At 41.5% G+C, this 22,502-nt stretch overlaps 1 protein-coding gene across 5 annotated transcripts in view; it reads left to right on the forward strand.

The window, feature by feature from the left end:
• The window catches only part of LOC117965550 (mitochondrial adenyl nucleotide antiporter SLC25A23-like), a 102,111-nt gene that overhangs the window by 25,575 nt on the left and 54,034 nt on the right, over positions 1-22,502 (forward strand). For 2 of the 5 annotated variants that reach the window (XM_059007233.1, XM_059007237.1), the window contains 4 exons: positions 6,400-6,526; positions 7,706-7,793; positions 8,424-8,535; positions 11,282-11,440. In XM_059007233.1, the coding sequence (XP_058863216.1) occupies positions 6,400-6,526; positions 7,706-7,793; positions 8,424-8,535; positions 11,282-11,440 (486 nt within the window). Of the gene's footprint in view, positions 1-2,150; positions 2,480-6,399; positions 6,527-7,705; positions 7,794-8,423; positions 8,536-11,281; positions 11,441-22,502 lie in introns of those variants that run through there. The other 3 variants (XM_059007235.1, XM_059007236.1, XM_059007234.1) reach the window with 3 other exon arrangements.

Below are 22,502 nucleotides of genomic sequence, written 5' to 3' on the forward strand. Positions count from 1 at the left end.
AAAGTACGGATTAGAGGAGAAACCTCAAAATGGAGTGAAGTAACCAGTGTTGTACCACAGAGATCAGTATTAGGTCCTCTGCTATTCCTAATCTACATTAATGATTTAGATTCTGGTATAGTAAGCAAGCTTGTTAAATTTGCAGACACAAAAACAGGAGGAGTGGCAAACACTGTTGCAGCAGAAAAGGTCATTCAAAATGATCTAGACAGCATTCAGAACTTCTTATGTTCTTACCTGCAGTATCTGTTTCAGTTCCTGCTCTGGCCTGACGTCTTCACACACTCCATCCTGTAACACGTTCTTAAAAGTCTATTTGTCCTTCTTAAAAATACTTGCCCCCTCCCCGTTGCACAAAACACACACAAAATAAATAGAATATAACTTGTAGGATTTTGGTTTAATTTAACAGTAAACACAATCAATCAATTAGTGATTAACAGGGGCGGATCTAGCCTTGTAGCTTGACTGGTTAACTAAATTATTCAAGACACACAAAAGGTTCCCCAAGGGGCTCCCGAGTGGCGCATCCAGTAAAGGCGCTCAGTGTGGAGTGCAGGATGTGCCCTATAGTCTGGACGTCGCGAGTTCGAGTCCAGGCTATTCCTTTGCCCACCGAGAAGGGAAGCTCCCAGGGGGCGGTGCTCAATTGGCCAAGCGCCGCCCGGGAGGAGGGAGGGCTAGGTCGGCCAGGGTATCCTTGGCTCACCGCGCACCAGTGACCCCTGTGGTCTGGTCGGGCACCTGCGGGCTTGCCAGTAAGCTGCCCAGGGCTGCATTGTCCTCCGACGCTGTCGCTCTAGGTGGCTACATGGTGAGTCTGCAATGTGTAAAAAAAGCGGTCGGCTGACGGCACACGCTTCGGAGGACAGCGTGTGTTCATCTTCGCCGCTCCCGAGTCAGCGCTGGGGTGGTAACGGTGAGCTGAGCTTAAAAATTGGGGAGAAAACAATAAAAACAAAATTGGCGACCACTAAAGTAAAAAAAAAAAAAAAAAAAGGTTCCCTGTGACCCAACCTGACATCAACAAATTTATGTGCAGTTTGGAACACATTTGCTCATACATTTATGTAACATACTAAGAGTACAACTATAATAAGCAATTTTCTTAATGTTGTACTGTAAATAGTTTTATAACTGCTGAACCCCAGATTTATAAAGTAAGTGTGTATAATCTGTCAAGTTAAGTTTCTCTGATGATTTTTTTTTTTTTTTACTGTTTTTCTACCAAAATGCACATTTACAGTAGGTTCCATCAAATATTGCAGACATAAAATATATATTTTTTTCTTTTGTTTATTTCTATGATATATTTATTTTACTTAATAGTACTACACTATACTTATAATTATAAAACGGATTGTTAGAATGCTGCATGCTGATTGGTCCATCAGTGTTCCAAGCCGTTACAGTATCCAGTAAAATGTCACGATTAGGAACTACTTACGAACAAAGACAAATCACTGCACCGTCTGCGCCACCAAAATCAAAGAACACGCCTGTCAAAATACCTGCTCTCATCGAAGATACGAACCAGGTTGCCATTTTAAATAAGACGCTGTTTTGGTATTTTATTTGTAGTACATACCAGTCATTTGCTGTAACTTCAGTCAGATACTCAGTGTTACTCCTTTCAGTTGGTATCAGCCGTCGTTTTGTGTAACTGACTCTTCATTAATTTTTAACACTGGATATTTTAATATTTTTCGACAGTATTTACATTATACTACACGCGATGTCTTAACCACCTGACTCTCGCCTTATATATATAGCATTTAAATATAAAAAATATGTAGATATGGTAAATAGCAAACTAGGTCAGCAACACTAAAATGGAAAGAAAAAAAAATTACATTTTTTGCTTGTTCTAAACAGTAAACGTTACGGTTTTTTAAAAACCTATTCCCAACAACTACACCGGGCTTGACCACGAGGTGTTAAATTACACAACACGATTTTTTTAAATCCGCTAATACTGCAGCGACTATGGTGTTTTTTGTTTTGTAACTTTGCTAGATTGCTGCATTTAAATGTCAGATTTATGTTAAAAAAGCAGTATAACTTATTTGCTCATTTACAAAAAACGTAAATAATACCTTAAGTTTTTAAGAGATGAACGTGTGTCTTGGTAGAGGCGCGCATCTTTAGGCAACCATTTCTCGGTGTGTTTGTAACCAATAGAAGATCAGCTTCTTCAACTGCTAGCCAATCAGAAGTAATAGGGGTGGGACGTAAACATTTTTAAAATGTTATGTGTAGGTGCTAGTTTTCCCTAATTTAGTTTTCAGAAACTTGCTTGGCTCTCTACAAATATAACCTGAGTGACTTTCTAGCAACAGAGCGAACACTGGAAAAATAAATAAATAAATAAAAACTACTTATCCAACGGGCAAAGTATAACGGCAAAACTTCTTGTCCGTCCTACAAATCTTGTTGTCCCGGGCGTCTGGCGATACGAATTGGCCACACCTGCTGTATGGTATTTTGCAGTACTAATATAACAAACTATGAGTGACTATAGTATTACTTGATATAAATTATTGTGTTATGTGCGAATGTAGGAATTGGCTTTCTGTGGTGATGTACTTTTTTCTTTCAAATAGCATATATCTATAATCGTTCGCATGTGTGTGCTGTAGAAGATGCTGTGCAGTGTTATAACTCGGTGTGTGTGTGCTGTAGCAGATGCTGTGTAATGTTATAACTCAGTGTGTGTGCTGTAGCAGATGCTGTGTTATAACTCAGTGTGTGTGTGCTGCAGCAGATGCTGTGCATTGTTGTGTAACTCAGTGTGTGTGTGTGCTGTAGCAGATGGTGTGCAATGTTATAACTCAGTGTGTGTGTGCTGTAGCAGATGCTGTGCAGTGTTAACTCAGTGTGTGTGTGCTGCAGCAGATGCTGTGCATTGTTGTGTAACTCAGTGTGTGTGTGTGGTGTAGCAGATGGTGTGCAATGTTATAACTCAGTGTGTGTGTGCTGTAGCAGATTCTGTGCAGTGTTATAACTCAGTGTGTTGTGCTGTAGCAGATGCTGTGCAGTGTTATAACTCAGTGTGTGTGTGCTGTAGCTGATCCTATATTATAATTATCAGTTTTGCACAATGAGATAGAATAAAAATAAAAGTATGGAAAAATACAGTTGTATTTACAGTAACAGTAAATAATAATATCAATAATAACAACAGTTCAGTGATATTTAACAGAATATGAACCCCAGTGGTGTCTTAGTGCAGAGCGCTCACCCAGTGTCCCTCAGGCTGTGACAGGCGGCCACATACTGGGCAGCCAGCTGGGCTGTGTGTCCCTCCCCCAGGAGGACAGATAGTTTTTCTGGGTTGGTCATTTTTGGAAAATGGGGAAGGGATATTGTACATTTTTCAAAATAATTTGTCCTTGTTTGGGAGTATTTATTGCAATTTAGGTGAAAGTGCATCTCTGTCTCTACCTCTCCTGTCTCACAGTGACCACACAGCCAATCTTCTCTGGGCAGCCAGGTTTTTCTGTGTCTACCTTTTTCTATGGCCAGGCTGTGGGCACTGAGCCTGTTCTTTGTCAGGATCTGTCTGCCTTGTATCTCTGACAGTGAAGAGATACTCTGCAGGGGTGTAGTTTCTGTTTAGGGCCCGATAGCAATTAAGTTTATTTTGGGATTTAGTTTCATTGGTAGCTGGTTAGCAGTGTTATGGAGGTTAGTGCAGTGAGCTTCAGGGCCAGCTGACTGATGGGACTCTTTTCTGGGCTCAGCCCTTGGGTTTGCAGGGTCTTATATTGTAGTGAGTCTGGGGGGCTTGTGCGGAGATGCATCCAGAATTTGAGTGCTCTTTTTTGGATGTGGATGAGCAGTGGGTAACAGCCTAATTCAGCCCTGCATGCATGATTAGGTGTTTTCCTCTGTACTTGTAATATATTTTTGCAGAATTCTGCATGCAGGGTTTCTGCAGGATGCTTGTCCCATTTTGTGTAGTTCTGCTGACTGAGTGGACCTCACTTCCATGTAGCGCATATATGTCAAAAATTTTGGACCAGATTCTAATGGGTATATTTATTTTATAGAGCCTTCTTTTGATGGCATAGAAAGCTCTGCAAGCTTTTTCTTTTAATGCATTCACTGCCAGGTCAAAGCTCCCTGAGGCATTGCTTGTTAGTCCGAGGTAACTGTAATTCCTAGGGCGGTGTTGCCTAGAGTAAAGTGGTATATGTTTTCCTGAGATCTGACCTTTTTTTTTGGAAGATCATGATTTTGTTTTGTTTTTTCAAATTCAATGCAAGGGCCCAGGTTTGACAGATCTGCTCTAGCAGAGCCAGGCTCTGCTGCAGCCCCTGTTCAGTGGGCGACAGCAAGACCAGGTCGTCTGCATAGAGCAGGAATTTGACTTCCATGTCATGTTTAGAGAGGCCAGGAGCTGTAGACTGTTCCAACATCACCGCTAACTCATTGATGTAAATATTGAACAGCGTTGGGCTCAGGCTGCAGCCCTGTCTCACTCCACGTCCCTGTGAGAAGAACTCTGTTCTTTTGTTGTCAATTTTTATTCCGCACTTGTTTTCCGAATACATTGATTTAATTATATCATAAACTTTACCCCCTACTCCGCTTTGGAGAATTTTATAATATAAACCCTTGTGCCAAATAGAATCAAATGCTTTTTTAAAATCAATGAAGCATGCAAACATTTTGCCCTTATTTTTTGTTGGGTGTGTTTATTAATAAGGGTGTAGGGTGGAGTTTTGGTAGAAACCCAATCTGACTCATATTCAGGACATTGTGTTTGGTAAGAAAGGCCAGTATTCGGGCGTTTAGAATACTGCAGAATACCTTCCCCAGGTTACTGCTCACATAGATGCCCCTGTAGTTGTTGGGGTCGAATTTGTCTTCATTCTTGTAAATTGGGGATACAAGCCCTTGGTTCCAGAAGTCAGGGAAACAGCCTGTATTCAGTACCAGGTTGAATAATTTAAGCAAGGCCTTCTGCAGCTCAGGGTTGCTGTATTTGAGCATCTCAGTTCTGATGCTGTCAGGGCCACAGGGCTGCGGCGTAGCTAAGGTGCTGCTGGGGGGCGTTGTGCCTGGCAGGGGTAGGTCTGGGGGAGGGGGGGTGCTGCATGGAGGGTGTGGCACCCGGGGGTTTCTTCCTGCGTTGGACTATGTTGGGGGTGTTGAGACGGGGGCTGGTTGGACCATCGCCTTGGGCTGCATCCTTCAGGGTCCTGGTGAAGACCCCCACCCCCTTCTTGTTGAGGTGCACCTTGTCGTACAGGTGCCAGGGGCTCACAGCAGGATGGTGTGCCAGGTGCACATTGGGCAGGGTGGCGCAGCCCCTGGCTAGCTCTGTGTTGATGGAGTCGATGATGTGTGGAGGGGGTGTCAGCTTGTGGTAGCAGTGTGGAGATGACCACTCTGGAGTCGGGTAACTCCAATTAGACTCTCTTTGCCACCCTCTTCATGGCTCTGCCAGTGTGCTCCCCAGCGTGTGGCGGTCCAGCAGCTGCAGGGCTCGCTCTGTGTTCACACAACTGATCTTGTTCACCTGACGGCCGGGGAACAGCCTCCGCGTGTCAAGGTATTTCCCACTGGAGTCAATGAGAAGTGCCACTTCTGCTTTGGTCTTCTTTATGGCTGGTGTGTTTGGGAGGGGCTGTGTGTCAGTGGGGGGGGCAGTGTCAGGGCTGTGCTGTGTGTGGGGGGAGGGCTGTGTGTCTGTGGAGCTGCTCCCTCAGCCCCTGAAGCTCCTTGGTGTGGGTCCTCTCTCTGCGCTTCATGTCCTCCATGACACTGGCCAGCTGGGCTCTCAGGTCTTCGTTCTCCAGCTGCAAGTTTCTCACCTCAGTAATCAGTTTGCTGACGGCCACCCTGCTCTCTCTCTTCATCTGGCTCACCTCATCTCGCAGCTGCTGGGTGAGGCTGGCGTCGGACAAGCTAGCTAGGGTGAGCTCCCTGAACTCAGCAAACTCCAGCTCCAGCTGGGCCAGGCTTTCCCGCAAGTGCTGGGTGCAGCTGAGCAGCTGGCTGGTGTTGGGGTGTGTCATCTGCGATTGGTGCTGTGTTTTCATGGTTGGGGTCGGTGGTTGCCAAGTGTATTTTTTCCATCTCTACCTCTTCTTTCAGGGGTTGAAATGATTCCTCAAAGAAGTTGAGGCTGGCCTCATTTCCCTGGATCACCACAGTCCCATTGTGGTATATGTTTATAGTTAGGACTGAGTCTGAGTCCTCTCCCACAACAATTTGTCTTGTGTGCCAGATCCCTCTTCTTTTAATGTTTCCGTGCTTGCTACATATAACAGCGTGCCAGGTTTTGGGGTGTTCAGTGTGGAAGATGAGGTTGTTTTTTATCCTCTTGTCTCCTGTGTTAGTGTAGTCGGAGTACAGGCATTCAACTCAAAGTGTGTTTTTGTGCTGTAGCAGATCCTGCGGGTAGGGGACACTAACCTGGACGGGCAGCTGGATTTCGAGGAGTTCAGTCGGTACCTGCGGGAGCATGAGAAGGAGCTCAGACTCATGTTCCGAAGCCTGGACAAGAACAACGACGGTGAGGGGTGTCCAGACACACACGCACCTTACACACCTTACACACAGATACACACCTTACACACAGATACACATCTTATACACAGATACAGACACCATACACACCTTACACACAGATACAGACACCTTACACACCTTACACACAGATACACATCTTATACACAGATACAGACACCATACACACCTTACACACAGATACAGACACCTTACACACACAGACATCTTACATAGACAGATACACACACACACACCTTAGACACAGATACAGACACCTTACACACACCTTACACACAGATACACACAGATACACATCTTATACACAGATACAGACACCATACACACCTTACACACAGATACAGACACCTTACACACAGATACACACCTTACACACAGATACACACCTTACACACAGATACACATCTTATACACAGATACAGACACCATACACACCTTACACACAGATACAGACACCTTACACACCTTACACACAGATACACACCTTACACACAGATACACATCTTATACACAGATACAGACACCATACACACCTTACACACTGATACAGACACCTTACACACCTTACACACAGATACAGACACCTTACACACCTTACACACAGATACACACCTTACACACAGATACACATCCTATACACAGATACAGACACCATACACACCTTACACACAGATACAGACGCCTTACACACACAGACATCTTACATAGACAGATACACACACACACACACACACACACACACCTTAGACACAGATACACACCTTACACACACACACCTTACACACAGATACACACCTTACACACAGATAGACACCTATACACACACACATCTTACATAGACAGATACACACACACACACCTTACACACAGATACAGACACAGTTACACAGACACCTATACACACATACCTTACACACACCTTACACGCAGATACACACACACAAATACACAGACACCTATACACACACACCTTACACAAACCTTACACACAGATACAGGCACCTTACACACACACACCTTACACACAGATACAGCAAAATGTGAGCCTGATAAGAGTTATATTAAGATTTCAGAAGCTATATTATGACTGTAGACGTATAGTATGACGTTATAGAAATTGTAAATGTTTTTTTTTTAACCTCTCTGTTTGTCTATCTGTCTGCAGGAGAGATCGATGTGTCTGAGATCCAGCAGTCTCTGCACAGTCTGGGGGTGTGTGTATCCTACGTGGAGGCAGAGAAGATACTGCTCAGGTGAGATCGTGTGTGTGTCTCTTTGTGTGTGTGTCCTTTCTCTTGAAAAAATATCCAGCGTAGATTGCTTCATATGTTTCATGCTTTTCTCAATGCACTGTTTGCAGTTGCCAACTGACGGCCATTGCCTGGTTACAGTTTGTGTGAAGATGGCGGACAGGCAACGATTGCATACATCACGCATGATTCGCTCTACAATAGGTTATCTTTGTATTCACCAACCATGGTGTGGACGGGTGCTAGTGAATGTCCAGATAGTAGTTCTCCCAAAAATGTCTGTTTTATTAAACAAACTCAAAATAAGCAGCCCCTCTACCAGCAAAGGTATCGGGGGGGTAGACGGAGGGTTTACAAACCCAAACAAAAAGTGCACGATAATCTTCAACCCACGTCCTCGTGCATGAAACAGTGCTCTTCAAATCCAGGGATTGTGGCGAGTGTCTGTGCTGTGCACTGAGGGGAGTGCTCAGGGGTGCGTGCTGGCTCAGCAGCGTCAGCACCTGCCTCTGTAATCCTCCTCTGCAAAATACAAAACAAAACACGTAACAAAAACAACACAGTACAGGCTCCGGCCGTATGTTACGTTTTCAGCCCTGTCCTGACTGTGTCTCTCTGCCCCAATGTTCCCAGTATGGATAAGGACGGGACGATGACTGTAGACTGGAACGAGTGGAGAGACCACTTCCTGTTCAACCCCATCACCAACATGGAGGACATCGCATATTACTGGAAACACTCTGTGGTGAGTACTGACCCAGACACAACCACACACACACCACAATTCAAACACACCACGACCCCCACACACCACAACCCACAACCCACACTCACCACAAACCACACTCACCACAACCCACACGCACCATAACCCACACATAACACACACCACAACACACCACAACCCAAACACACCACAACCCACATGCACCATTATTATTATTATTATTATTTATTTATTTCTTAGCAGACGCCCTTATCCAGGGCGACTTACAATCGTAAGCAAATACATTTCAAGTGTTACAATACAAGTAATACAATACTGTATTACACCATAACCCACACACAACACGACCCCCACACACCACAACCCACATGCACCATAACCCACACACACCACACACCACAACCCACACACAACAGACACAACACACACACACACCATAACCCACACCACAACCCACACACACCACAGCCCATCCGGAGAAACTTCATCAGTTTGCACCCATTCAGCTCACTGCCTAATCTTTCAGTGGTAGCTGAGTCTCTCCACTCACAAACCAGTACAAGAAAATATAATTGGTTAACTCAGCAGCTCTCGGCCAATCAGAAGTGGAATCGAGACAGCAGAACTGGCTGTGTTGTCGGGCGGGATTGAGAGGAATCCTTTTCACATGATGTGTTTTTATTTTGAGAGATGCTGGGCTGCTAGCCAGTATCCTGTGATGCACAGGGCAGGCACTGAGTCCACGCACCATCCCCTTCTCAGCCTGTAAAAGTTGACCACAGTAAATTTGCACCGTAATGCTTTTCCCATGGTTACATTATGCATTTACTGTAGTTTATCATGGTTTGTTTTTAATATGCTTCACCATTCCTCTCTGGGCTTCACAATGCTTACCTATCAGGGATGGGAATAAGACTCTCATTGCAGAGCAGTTTGAGCCAGTCCCGGTTTTACTATGAGTTCAATAAGACGCACCTGAGCTGGTTACCTATAAACTGTGTCTGATCAAGCTCGTAGTAAAACCTGGAATGGGTAAAACTGCTATGCAGTGGGAGTCTTATTTCCATTTTTGCTTATGCTTTACCATGCGTTCGCTGTGCTTTATTAAACTGCTATGCTTTTACTATAGGTTGTAAGGGAGAATGAGGGAGTGGGAGAGACAGACAGTCAAGTTGAAGGTGGTTAGATTAAACTCCAGTCTTAGTGAAAGAGAATGAGAGAGATTTTAAATCAAGCTGACGGTCGGCTACTGTAAGAGAAAGAGAGAGGGACACACAAGTCAAGTTGAAGGTGCAATTACAGTAAATCCTTTAGTTGTTTTGCTATCATAGATCCTGCATCTGCATTTAGCTTCAGTAATCCCCAAACTGGATTGTGATGTACAGTCTTCTCCTGCAACCAGCTACTGCACACACACACCTCATCCTGGGGAGACTGGGAGACGGGAGAGAGCAGCCTGTGTGCCTCGGGTCTGTCTGGCTCAGCTAACAAGACGATCAGAAACAGAAATAAGGGTGCTAGACCTGCCTTACTGTCTGTATATCTTACTGTCTGTCTCTCTCTCTGCTTGTCTGTCTATCTGTCTGTTTTTCTGCCTGCCTGTCTCTCTTTTTTATTGTGATGGCAGAGAGAAGCTGGTGTCAGAGTTTTTATAAAGCTTGCAGCAGCGCGGTGATAAGCATATGTGACGGGAATAATAATTATTTATTGAATCAATAACATAAGTCATTTTTTACTACGAAAATCACTAGAAAACTTACCTTTCTTTACACATTAAACTGACTAAATTAAACTCAGTAGTTCCGGTTAACTTTCTGTACAAATGTAAAAAATGACTTATGTTATTGATTCAATGAAGAATTATTATTATTGTTTTATTTTTATTGTTGTTGTTGTTATGTGTTGTAACAGTGCCACAACATAGCCCACTCTGTGACGATGTGATAACTCAAACGTGTAGGAATGTCACTTTTAATAATTAACGTGCTATTAAATAAATAATATTATTTGAAGGGAAAAAAAAACTTTGCTCGGTGGGGATCGAATCTACTACTCCTCCGTTGCAGCGCAGTTATCTTAACCTCTACACCACAGCGCTTCAGTAGGAAAACTAATAATATTTGTTTTAACTCCTGTTAGCAGCCAGCTTATTAAAGAGAACATTTTGAAAGTTTTGCTAGGAAACCTATTGAGGTAAGCGATTAAAAACAACAATAACAACAACAGACACAAATACATTAATCATAAAAGTGTTGTAGCGGACACACTTATTGGCTCATACTCATCTCAATTTGCATATTCCCAACCAGACCACGTGAACTCAGACCAGCATGCTACGCATAGCGGCTGATCACGCACAGCAGGGAGGGACAAAGAGACAAACCATACACAACCCATGTTTCCCAACACGCCCCGTTCACACAAGCGGTTCACAATTAATTCTTACAGTTTGCAATTATTGTCCAACATCTTTGAACACTTGCATGTGGTTACAAATGTTCACATGGAGAATATCTTTTGGGGACGAATTGTCATTGGGACCAATTATCGCGGGGAACAATTGTCTTTGGGACCAATTATCGCGGGGACCAATTATCGCAGGGACGATTTGATGTGCTCCCTGAGCTGATAGGTAACCATAGCGACGAATGTCCCGTTGAGATACAAGACTGTTACAGAGAAATATCCAACCAGGGAGATATTGAAATGAATTCCCCCTCACCCCTCTCTCTCTCTCTCACCCACCCCTCCCTCCCTCTGGCAGGTCCTGGATATCGGGGAGTGTCTCACGGTCCCGGATGAATTTTCGGAGCAGGAGAAGCGCACAGGGATGTGGTGGAAGCAGCTGGTGGCAGGGGGGATGGCAGGAGTTGTGTCCAGAACTGGCACTGCTCCACTTGACCGACTCAAAGTGTTCTTGCAGGTACTAGAGGGAGAGGGTTAGAGGAGAGGAGACAAGAGGGAGGGGTGGGGTAGAGAGAAAAGAGGAATGACTGAAAATCTTTTTGGGGGGGAAAGAAGGAGGTAACAATATATTGCAGCCTGCAGCCTCCTCATTGGAAGTACTGAGTAGAGACCTTTCAATACATCTACTAGTACTGTTAAACTGTTATTTTATTAAATATGTGTGTGTGTGTGTGTGTGTGTGTGTGTGTATATGTATATGTGTGTATATATATATAATATATATATGTACTGTATATGTATATACACACACACACACATACAGTGCCTATAGTAAGTATTCACCCCTTGGGCGTTTTCACAGTTTGTTGTGTTCTAACCTGAAATCTTGATGCATTTCAATTGGATTTTTTTCCTGGGTGGGGGGTGAAAAAAAAATCAATTAAAAATAAAAACCTGAAAAGTCTTCATTAGATAAGTATTCACCCCCTTTGCTATGACACTCCTAAATAAGCTCAGATGCAGCCAATTGCATTCAGAATTCACACAGTAAGTTAAATAGAGTCCATCTGTGTGCAATAAAAGTGGTTCACATGATTTCATATTAAATACACCTGTCTCTGTAAGGTCCCACAGTTGGGTGGTGCTTTCAAAGCAAAGATCAAGGAGCTTTCAAAACAATTCCAGGATAAAGTTGTGGAAAGGCACAGATCAGGGGAGGGGTATAAAAAGATTTCAAAGGCATTGAATATCCCTTGGAGCACAATCAAGTCGATCATTAAGAAGTGGAAGGTATACAGCACCACCCAGAATCTGCTTAGAGCAGGCCGTCTTCCCAAACTGAGCAGTCGGGTAAGAAGGGCATTGGTAAGAGAAGCCAGCAAGAGGCCAATGACAACTCTGAAAGACCTACAGCCTTCCATGGCAGAGATGTCCATGTGTCAACAATAGCTCAGGTACTCCACACATCTGGCCTGTATGGAAGAGTGGCAAGAAGGAAGCCCATGTAAAATCTCATTTGGAATTTGCAAAAAGGCATGTGGGAGACTCTGAAAAGATGTGGCAAAAGATTCTGTGGTCTGATTAAACAAAAATTGAACTATCTGGGCTAAATGCAAAGCATTATGTCTGGCGCAAACCCAACACAGCATATCAACCAGGTAACACCATCCCTACTTTGAAGCATGGTGGTGGCAGCATCATGCTATGGGGATGCTTTTCATCGGCAGGGACTGGGAAGCTTGTCAGGGTAGACGGCAAAATGGATAGAGCTAAATACAGGCGAATCCTTGAGGAAAACCTGCTTCAGTCTTCAAAAGACCTAAGACTGGGATAGAGATTCACCTTTCAGCAGGACAATGACCCTAAGCACACAGCCAAAGCGACACTGGAGTGGCTTAAAAACAAGAAAGTGAATGTCCTAGAGTGGCCCAGTCAAAGCCCGGACTTGAATCCGATTGAGAATCTGTGGCAAGACTTGAAGATTGCTGTCCACCAACGATCCCCATCCAACTTGACAGAGCTTGAACAATTTTGCCAAGAAGAATGGGCGAATATTGCATGATCCAGATGTGCAAACCTGGTAGAGACTTACCCCAAAAGACTCACAGCTGTAATTGCTGCCAAAGGTGGTTCTACCAAATATTGACTCAGGGGGGTGAATACTTATCTAACAAAGACATTTCAGTTTTTTTATTTTTCATTAACTGTTGTTTCACAATAAAAATGATCTTGCCTCTTTCAAAGTGTTGAGTAGGTTATGTTAATCAAAGGAAAAAAAATACCATTTAAATGCATCAAGATTTCAGGTTGTAACACAACAAACTGTGAAAATGTCCAAGGGTGGTGAATACTTACTATAGGCACATATATATATGGCTTTAATTTTTCAGTTTTTATTTTTTGTTGAGTTCACTGGTGTTTTTTCGGTTATTAAAAATAAACACCACTCAAAGACATACAGTACATTTTCAGATTCTATAAATTGCATGTGTGTTTTACCAATACATAAACAAACGTTAACTTACTATGTTGAAGTGAGGATGTCCACATTAGGATTCAGGCAATTTTGATAGAACTCTGAATGCATTTTGAATCCGAGAATTGAAAGAAATATTTTGTTTTATGTCCCATTACCTCCCACGTATCTGTCATACTGTAATGTTGGGTTTAGGATGTGGTGAGGAAATAACTATTATATCAATAATTCAGCTGGACGCAGACAGATTCCAATGTTCCAGTGTTATTACTGCAGCTCACACACTGTACACATTGTTTACCAACCGCTCAGCTCAACTCACTGCCTGGTTTTGTCAATAAAGCTTAAAGTACAAGACCCTTCAATAACTTTATACAAACAATGAGAAGCAAACACTAATAGTACATAAGAACATAAGAAATTTAGTGCACCTAAGTGTTGCCTGCCCTAACAAACAGTGCCTGGTAGCTGCACGTAGGCAGCTTGGCTTTCCCTGGCATGCGTGCCTGACAGGGACAAAGCACCACTTTTGGACGCCCCGACCACTGCAGGGCATACGTTTGGTCCCGCAGCGGATGAGATGCTGCAGCGCTGTCACTGCAAGTGGGAATCTGCGAAGGAGCTGGCTCGCCTGCTTCTCAAGTGACCACCTCCAAACCGGCGCCCTCGGCCCCAGCAGCCTCAAAGACCGGCACAGACAGCTGCGCCCGCTGCCAGAGGTTAATGCAGATTAATTTTGTAGTCTCTTGTATTAATTACATTGAATAATTAAATATTATTATATATAAATATATTATAGTAGGATCAAAAACTCAACTCAAGAATCTCAATATTGCTGCCTTGAACCTTAGAAACTGTCTGCTGCTGTCTTCCCCCACTGTACGAAGCCTTGGTGTACTTCTGGATAGTAACCTCTCCTTTGATGCTCAAATGTCCTCTGTAGTCAAATCCGAAACATAAGAACATAAGAAAGTTTACAAACGAGAGGAGGCCATTCAGCTCATCTTGCTCGTTTGGTTGTTAGTAGCTTATTGATCCCAGAATCTCATCAAGCAGCTGCTTGAAGGATCCCAGGGTGTCATCTTCAACAACATTATTGGGGAGTTGGTTCCAGACCCTCACAATTCTCTGTGTAAAAAAAAAGTGCCTCCTATTTTCTGTTCTGAATGCTCCTTTATCTAGTCTCCATTTGTGACCCCTGGTCCTTGTTTCTTTTTTCAGGTCAAAGTCCCCTGGGTCGACATTGTCTATACCTTTTAGGATCGCCGCATAGTCTTCTTTGTTCAAGACTGAATAGATTCAATTCTTTTAGCCTGTCTGCATACGACATGCCTTTTAAACCCGGGATAATTCTGGTCGTTCTTCTTTGCACTCTTTCTAGAGCAGCAATATCCTTTTTGTAACGGGGTGACCAGAACTGAACACAATATTCTAGGGGAGGTCTTACTAATGCATTATAAAGTTTTAACATTACTTCCCTTGATTTAAATTCAACACTCCTCACAATATATCCGAGAATCTTGTTGGCCTTTTTTATTGCTTCCCCACATTGTCTAGAGGAAGACATTTCTGAGTCAACATAAACTCCTAGGTCTTTTTCATAGTTCCCTTCGTCAATTTCAGTATCTCCCATATGATATTTATAATGCACATTTTTATTGCCTGCATGCAATACTTTACACTTTTCTCTATTAAATTTCATTTGCCATGTGTCTGCCCAGTTCTGAATGCTGTCTAGATCATTTTGAATGAGCTTTGCTGCTGCAACAGTGTTTGCCACTTCTCCTATTTTTGTGTCATCTGCAAATTTAACGAGTTTGCTTACTATACCAGAATCTAAATCATTATTGTAGATTAGGAATAGCAGAGGACCTAATACTGATCCCTGTGGTACACCACTAGTTACCTCGCTCCATTTTGAGGTTTCTCCTCTAATCAGTACTTTCTGTTTTCTACCTGCTAACCACTCCCTAATCCATGTGCATGCATTTCCTTGAATCCCTACTGTGTTCAGTTTGAGAATTAATCTTTTATGCTGGACTTTGTCAAAAGCTTTCTGGAAATCTAAATAAACTATGTTGTATGCTTTGCAATTATGCATTTTCAATGTTGCATCCTCAAAAAAGTCAAGTAGGTTAGTTAGACACGATCTCCCTTTCCTAAAACCATGCTGACTGTCTCCCAGGATATTGTTACCATATAGGTAATTTTCCATTTTAGATCTTATTATAGTTTCCTTAAGTTTACATGTAATAGAAGTCAAGCTTATTGGTCTGTAGTTACCTGGTTCGGTTTTGTCTCCTTTTTGTGGATCGGTATTACGTTTGCTATTTTCCAGTCTGTCGGTACAACCCCTGTGTCAAGAGACCGTTGCATGATCTTGGTTAGCGGTTTGTAAATAACTTCTTTCATTTCTTTGAGTACTATTGGGAGGATCTCATTTGGCCCAGGGGATTTGTTTATTTTAAGAGCTCCTAGTCCCTTTAACACTTCTGCCTCTTGTTATGCTAAAGTTATTTAAAATTGGATAGGAACAGGTCGACATGTGAGGCATGTTGTCCGTGTCCTCCTTTGTAAAAACCTGTGAAAAGTAATCATTTAATATATTTGCTATTTTTTTTTTTCTTCATGATTTTGCCATCTGATTTTGCCATTTGTGTCTCTTAGACATTTAACCTCCTCTTTGAATGTTCTCTTGCTGTTATAATATTGGAAAAAACATTTTGGAATTGGTTTTAGCCCCCTTAGCAATATTAATTTCTCTCTCTCTCTCTCTTGGCCTTTCTAACTTCCTTTTTGACTTGTGTTTGCAGTTCCAAGTACTCTTTCTGTGTACTTTGTTTTTGGTCCCTTTTAAACGCTCTGTTAAGTGCCTTTTTTCGCTGAATATTTTTTTTAATTGATCCGTTAAACCATTTTGGCCATTTTGTTTTAGATTTAGATTTGTCTACTTTTGCGATGTAATTGTTTTGTGCCTCTAGTACTACATTTTTAAAAAACAGCCATCCTTTTTCTGTGGATGTTTTCTGTATTTTACTCCAATCTACTTCTGTTAGTCTCTGTTTCATACCTTCATGGTTTGCTTTTCTAAAATTATAAACCTTAGCTTTAGTCATTACTTTTGGGGTTTTAAAAATTACTTCAAATGAGACCATGTTGTGGTCTGAGTCTGCCAATGGCTCTCTGACCTCTGTTTTAGTTATTCTGTCTTCATTGCTTGAAAAGACTAAATCAAGGCATGCCTCCCCTCTAGTCGGTGCCTTGACAAATTGCGTTAGGAAGCAGTCATTTGTCATTTCCACCATTTCAATTTCGTCCATCGTGCTCCCCACCGGGTTCTCCCATTTTATACAGGGAAGTTGAAAATTAGTATGGCTTCTCCTTTTCTACACAGATTTCAAATGTCATTGTATAACAGATTATTTTGCTCAGCGTCTGAATTTGGCGGTCTATAGCATGCTCCTATTATTATGCCCTTTGAATTTTTGTCCATTATTCTGACCCATATTGATTCTGCATTGTTTTCTTTGTCCTGATTTAACACCTGGGCTTCAAGACTATTTCTTATGTATAACGCTACCCCTCTGCCTCTTCTGTCCTGCCTGTCTTTCCTATACAGTGTGTACCCACTAATATTATATTTGTCTCCATCACTCTCAGACAACCAAGTTTCTGTAACACCTATCACATCGTAGTTACTTGTTAGTGCAGTAGCTTCAAGTTCTAACATTTTGTTTCTGAGACTTCTAGCATTAAGATAAATACATTTAATAGTGGTCTTACCTGAGTTGTTGCCCTTGTTTTGATGTAGTCTCCACTCTGTTTTTTTGTTTTCTCCCCCATTCCTTTCTAGTTTAAATGCTTCTGGACCTCCTCAAGGATCCTTTCTCCGAGTAGATTGGTTCCTTTTACATTGAAATAACACAGTGCTGCTATAAATGTGGGTAGGTCCCTTCATTAGTTGGAAATGAGAACAACTCCATATTGGTTTTCTTCTCCCCACAACCACTTAGACAGCACAGATGTGTTTTTTATTATTATTATTATTATTATTATTGAACACAACATTAATCCTAATAATACATCAAAATACAACATGCGATGGAAACATGTCCAGTGTGAAAGACGTCTACTACCCAAAATGAAAGCAGGTACAAGTTCCTTCCTTATGGAAAATTAGACGGACCATGTTTGTCACACAGACTAGTGTGTTTCCACACAGAGGTAATATAGCTTATACAACGCTTCACTGGGCATGCGCCGGTACAGTTCAGAGCACATGAGGGTACATATACATTCGGAACAGCAAGGTGGGATAGTTTATGTTTTATCTTTCATGTAGTGTTGATATAAAGTATTGTGCAAAAGTTTTAGGCAGGTGTGAAAAAATGCTGTAATGTAAGAATGCTTTCAAAAATAGACATGTTAATAGTTTATATTTATCAATTAACAAAATGCAAAGTGAGTGAACAGAAGAAAAATCTACATCAAATCAATATTTGGTGTGACCACCCTTTGCCTTCAAAACAGCATCAATTCTTCTAGGTACACTTGCACACAGTTTTTGAAGGAACTCGACAGGTAGGTTGGCCCAAACATCTTGGAGAACTAACCACAGTTCTTCTGTGGATTTAGGTAGCCTCAGTTGCTTCTCTCTCTTCATGTAATCCCAGACAGACTCGATGATGTTGAGATCAGGGCTCTGTGGGGGCCATACCATCACTTCCAGGACTCCTTGTTCTTCTTTACGCTGAAGATAGTTCTTAATGACTTTCGCTGTATGTTTGGGGTCGTTGTCATGCTGCAGAATAATTTTGGGGCCAATCAGATGCCTTCCTGATGGTATTGCATGATGGATAAGTATCTGCCTGTACTTCTCAGCATTGGAGACCATTAATTCTGACCAAATCCCCAACTCCATTTGCAGAAATGCAGCCCCAAACTTGCAAGGAACCTCCACCATGCTTCACTGTTGCCTGCAGACACTCATTCGTGTACCGCTCTCCAGCCCTTCGGCGAACAAACTGCCTTCTGCTACAGCCAAATATTTCAAATTTTGACTCATCAGTCCAGAGCACCTGCTGCCATTTTTCTGCACCCCAGTTCCTGTGTTTTCGTGCATAGTTGAGTCGCTTGGCCTTGTTTCCACGTAGGAAGTATGGCTTTTTGGCTGCAAGTCTTCCATGAAGGCCACTTCTGACCAGACTTCTCCAGACAGTAGATGGGTGTACCAGGGTCCCACTGTTTTCTGCCAATTCTGAGCTGATGGCACTGCTGGACATCTTCCGATTGCGAAGGGAAGTAAGCATGATGTGTCTTTCATCTGCTGCAGTAAGTTTCCTTGGCCGACCACTGCGTCTACGGTCCTCAACGTTGCCTGTTTCTTTGTGCTTCTTCAAAAGAGCTTGGACAGCACATCTGGAAACCCCTGTCTGCCTTGAAATTTCTGCCTGGGAGAGACCTTGCTGATGCAGTATAACTACCTTGTGTCTTGTTGCTGTGCTCAGTCTTGCCGTGGTGTATGACTTTTGACAGTAAACTGTCTTCAGCAACCTCACCTTGTTAGCTGAGTTTGGCTGTTCCTCACCCAGTTTTATTCCTCCTACACAGCTGTTTCTGTTTCAGTTAATGATTGTGTTTCAACCTACATATTGAATTGATGATCATTAGCACCTGTTTGGTATAATTGTTTAATCATACACCTGACTATATGCCTACAAAATCCCTGACTTTGTGCAAGTGTACCTAGAAGAATTGATGGTGTTTTGAAGGCAAAGGGTGGTCACACCAAATATGGATTTGATTTAGATTTTTCTTCTGTTCACTCACTTTGCATTTAGTTAATTGATAAATATAATCTATTAACATGTCTATTTTTTGGAAGCAATGTTACTTTACAGCATTTTTTCACACCTGCCTAAAACTTTTGCACAGTACTGTACACTTTCATAAATATGTATGCACATTTGTGATTACTCAAATTATGGAATATATGTTTGTACAAGTAAATATATTTCTATTTATTTATTAGGCTTCCAGGCCAGAATGGCCGGGAAGCCTATTGTTGTAAAGATTATTATTATTATTATTATTATTATTATTATTTTTTTTTTTTTTCTTCCTCCCTCCCAAATTACAAAAGCCTATAACTTTTAAACGGCTGCACCAAAACTCATGAAATTTGGCACGGATGTAGAGGACTATGGGATGCTGTGGCGGCTTTTGGTCACATGGTGTGGCAGCCATCTTGGATTTAATGAAAATTTTGGGAAATTTTCAAATGTCTTCTTCTCATGAACGGTACATAGTACAGCTGTGAATTTTTGTACATAGTGCGCTCATGTCCATGATTGATTCTACTTAAGGAAAAGTTGATCGGTCACATGGTGTGGAAACTATGTGCCATTTTGCGTAAAACGCTTAAACGACATCTCCTCATGAACCGTTTGGCCGATTGACGTGAATCTTGCGTATACGTTATCTTTGTAGTGTCCTCTAAAAAAGTTATTCAGGAAAAGTTCCTACATGAACAGACATGGCTGCCATGAGTCAATCAATGTGGGTGATGTGGCATTTTTGCCCAAATAATACCCTGAAATGATACATTCCCACCACTAGGGACAGCTGTTGTCATGGAAACGTGAGCAAGGTCTAGGGAAAAAAGGCAGCATTTTTTTTTGCTGGTGTCTGGCAAGAACCGTTTTACTAACTCGTGTAACTTACAACACAGTAATTACACTGGAAAGGCTAGTATTAAATTACACACACACTACAGTGTACAATGCCACATACTGTAACTAAGAACTTATTTTTTTTAAGAACTGTTGCAGCTGCAGCAACGCTGGGAAAAGAAATGCTCCACGCGCGCTCACGAAATACGAGACTAATGACTGTAATCTCTGCCCTAATGTTGTTTATTTATTTAAAATAACCTTGTGGACATGCAGAGATATACAGGACTGTAGATATACTGAAACATCTCGTGCTGTATAGAAATGTCTTTTAATCATTTTTTCTTTTTTTAAAAACGCTGTTGTAACAACAGCAGGCAAAAAAAAAAAATCGGCACGTATTTTTAAACCACAACACAATCGTAATACTAATATGTTTAATACATGCGCTTTACAAGTCACACGAATACAGTTTGCTTAAAAATCGTCATATAATTATTTTTACAACAGTCACAAATCCTGAATCTTCTACAAAAAAAGCCGCGCGTGTAAGCCATTGAAAAGACGCTTTGGAGGGGGGGAGGGGGGGTCGACTTGAAAGACAAGCTTGCAAAGTAATGAGTGCCATAGACAAAACTGTTCAAAATCGCTTGCTCTATTAAATACAATTGTAAGGACGAAGATCGCGTGGTTATTCACAGAGAATCCCTCCCCAAAACAGCTGTCATTTTAGTGTAATAGGAGCTGATCAGCTTGTTCTGCTGTAATGTGCTTTGTTTACTTAAAATAACCACGTGGACATACAAGTGTAGCCAGGCAACCGCAGGGAAACATGCGTGTTGTAGTTATGTCGAGCTAGTAAATAAAAATAAATAAATAAAAATAAATAAAACTACAACGAGCAGAACTTCAAAAGCGCATCACGCTCTGTCTGTCCCTTTAGAACTGCAGTGCTGTCTGACACTCGTGCTGTCAGACAGCGTAAAGACGTGAAGCAGGCAGCAGTGATGAACTAAGCCTGCCGTGTACTTGTGTAATTATGTTATCACAAAAAAAACGCACTTATTTTTAAACCAGCACACAATCGTAATACTAATATATTTAATACATGAGCTTTACAAGTCACACGAATACAGTTTACTTAAAAATCGGGGGGGGGGGGGGCACTTTAAAGTGTATCTTTCATTAACTGGTTATTTCAGTTAAATAAATACCAGCTGACCAGCTTCTCTGCTATAATGTTAAAAGTAACCTCGTGGACATGCAGGCAGAAGCCAAAAAAAAAAAAAAAACAACACCTGCACTATTCTTTTTAACACTAGAACCGCCAGGGTAGTCATTTTGACGGTTTTCACTTTTACAATTTAAATTACTATGCGTGTGTTAAAGATCCACGGTTGTCTGTTCTTGACTTTTCCGAAATACATGTATTGAATATACTGACGACGTTTGAAAGTCACAATTGCAAAAATAAAAAAAGTTCAGAGCACTTCTACCTAGAACCGCCAAAAGTAGTCATTTTGACGGCTTGTTACAACACATGCTTTTATTATTAATATAACCTACAATGCGCTATATGGCCCTATATGCGCTAAAGCCTTTTATATTTATTTTTTCATTTAAATACGATGTTTCAGCTATGCAAATGTTAGATATGATGTTCATAAATAAAACCTTTGAGTTGTATCTGATAGTTTGGGGGGGGGTGTACTTTGCAAGCGTAGCTTTAATTAACTGGTTATTTCATTTAAATAAAAGTATATACACAACGGTTAAGAATCGCTTGCTCTATAACTGTGTTATTTTATAATTAGTCATAGCCATAATCTTATACCTATTTAACTTTATCTTGTTACCTGTAGTATCCCACTATTAGAACAAAAAACGAAATATCACTGTGTTTTACATTAACAAGCAGAAAAAAAAAAAAAAAAGTTTGGCCTTTAACTACGGGGTGGTACAAGGTTGCCCTCTTGTGGCGAACTGTACAACAGTCTGTGGCGACAAAGACTGCTTTGGAAAATCTGACCACAAGAGGGCGCTTATGACCATGAAAAGCATATACTGCTTAATACTATTATCACATCTAACAGTAAATTATATAATGGTTAAAAAAATACTGTGCCCAGTTTATTTTTTAACAGTGTAAAATTGACATTCTTTATATTATTTGAATTTTTATTCATAAAATTACTTCAATCTTGGGGTGTACAGAAAATTGACAGCCGGGGTATTTCAAATATGCAACTGAAAGTTCAACAGCGCGAATTGCACTCCCACAACAAATCACAAGTAGTTATCAAAATGAATAATAAATCAACATTTATAAAATACTAACCGTTATCCTGCAAAAAACACACACGATAAAATGATGCTTTCCAATTAACAACATGTTCGTCTGATTTCCATTTTCACGAGTCTCAAACCGTATC

The sequence above is a fragment of the Acipenser ruthenus genome, chromosome 34 (genome assembly GCF_902713425.1).
Source record: "Acipenser ruthenus chromosome 34, fAciRut3.2 maternal haplotype, whole genome shotgun sequence".
In the NCBI taxonomy this organism is placed as follows: Eukaryota; Metazoa; Chordata; class Actinopteri; order Acipenseriformes; family Acipenseridae; genus Acipenser; species Acipenser ruthenus.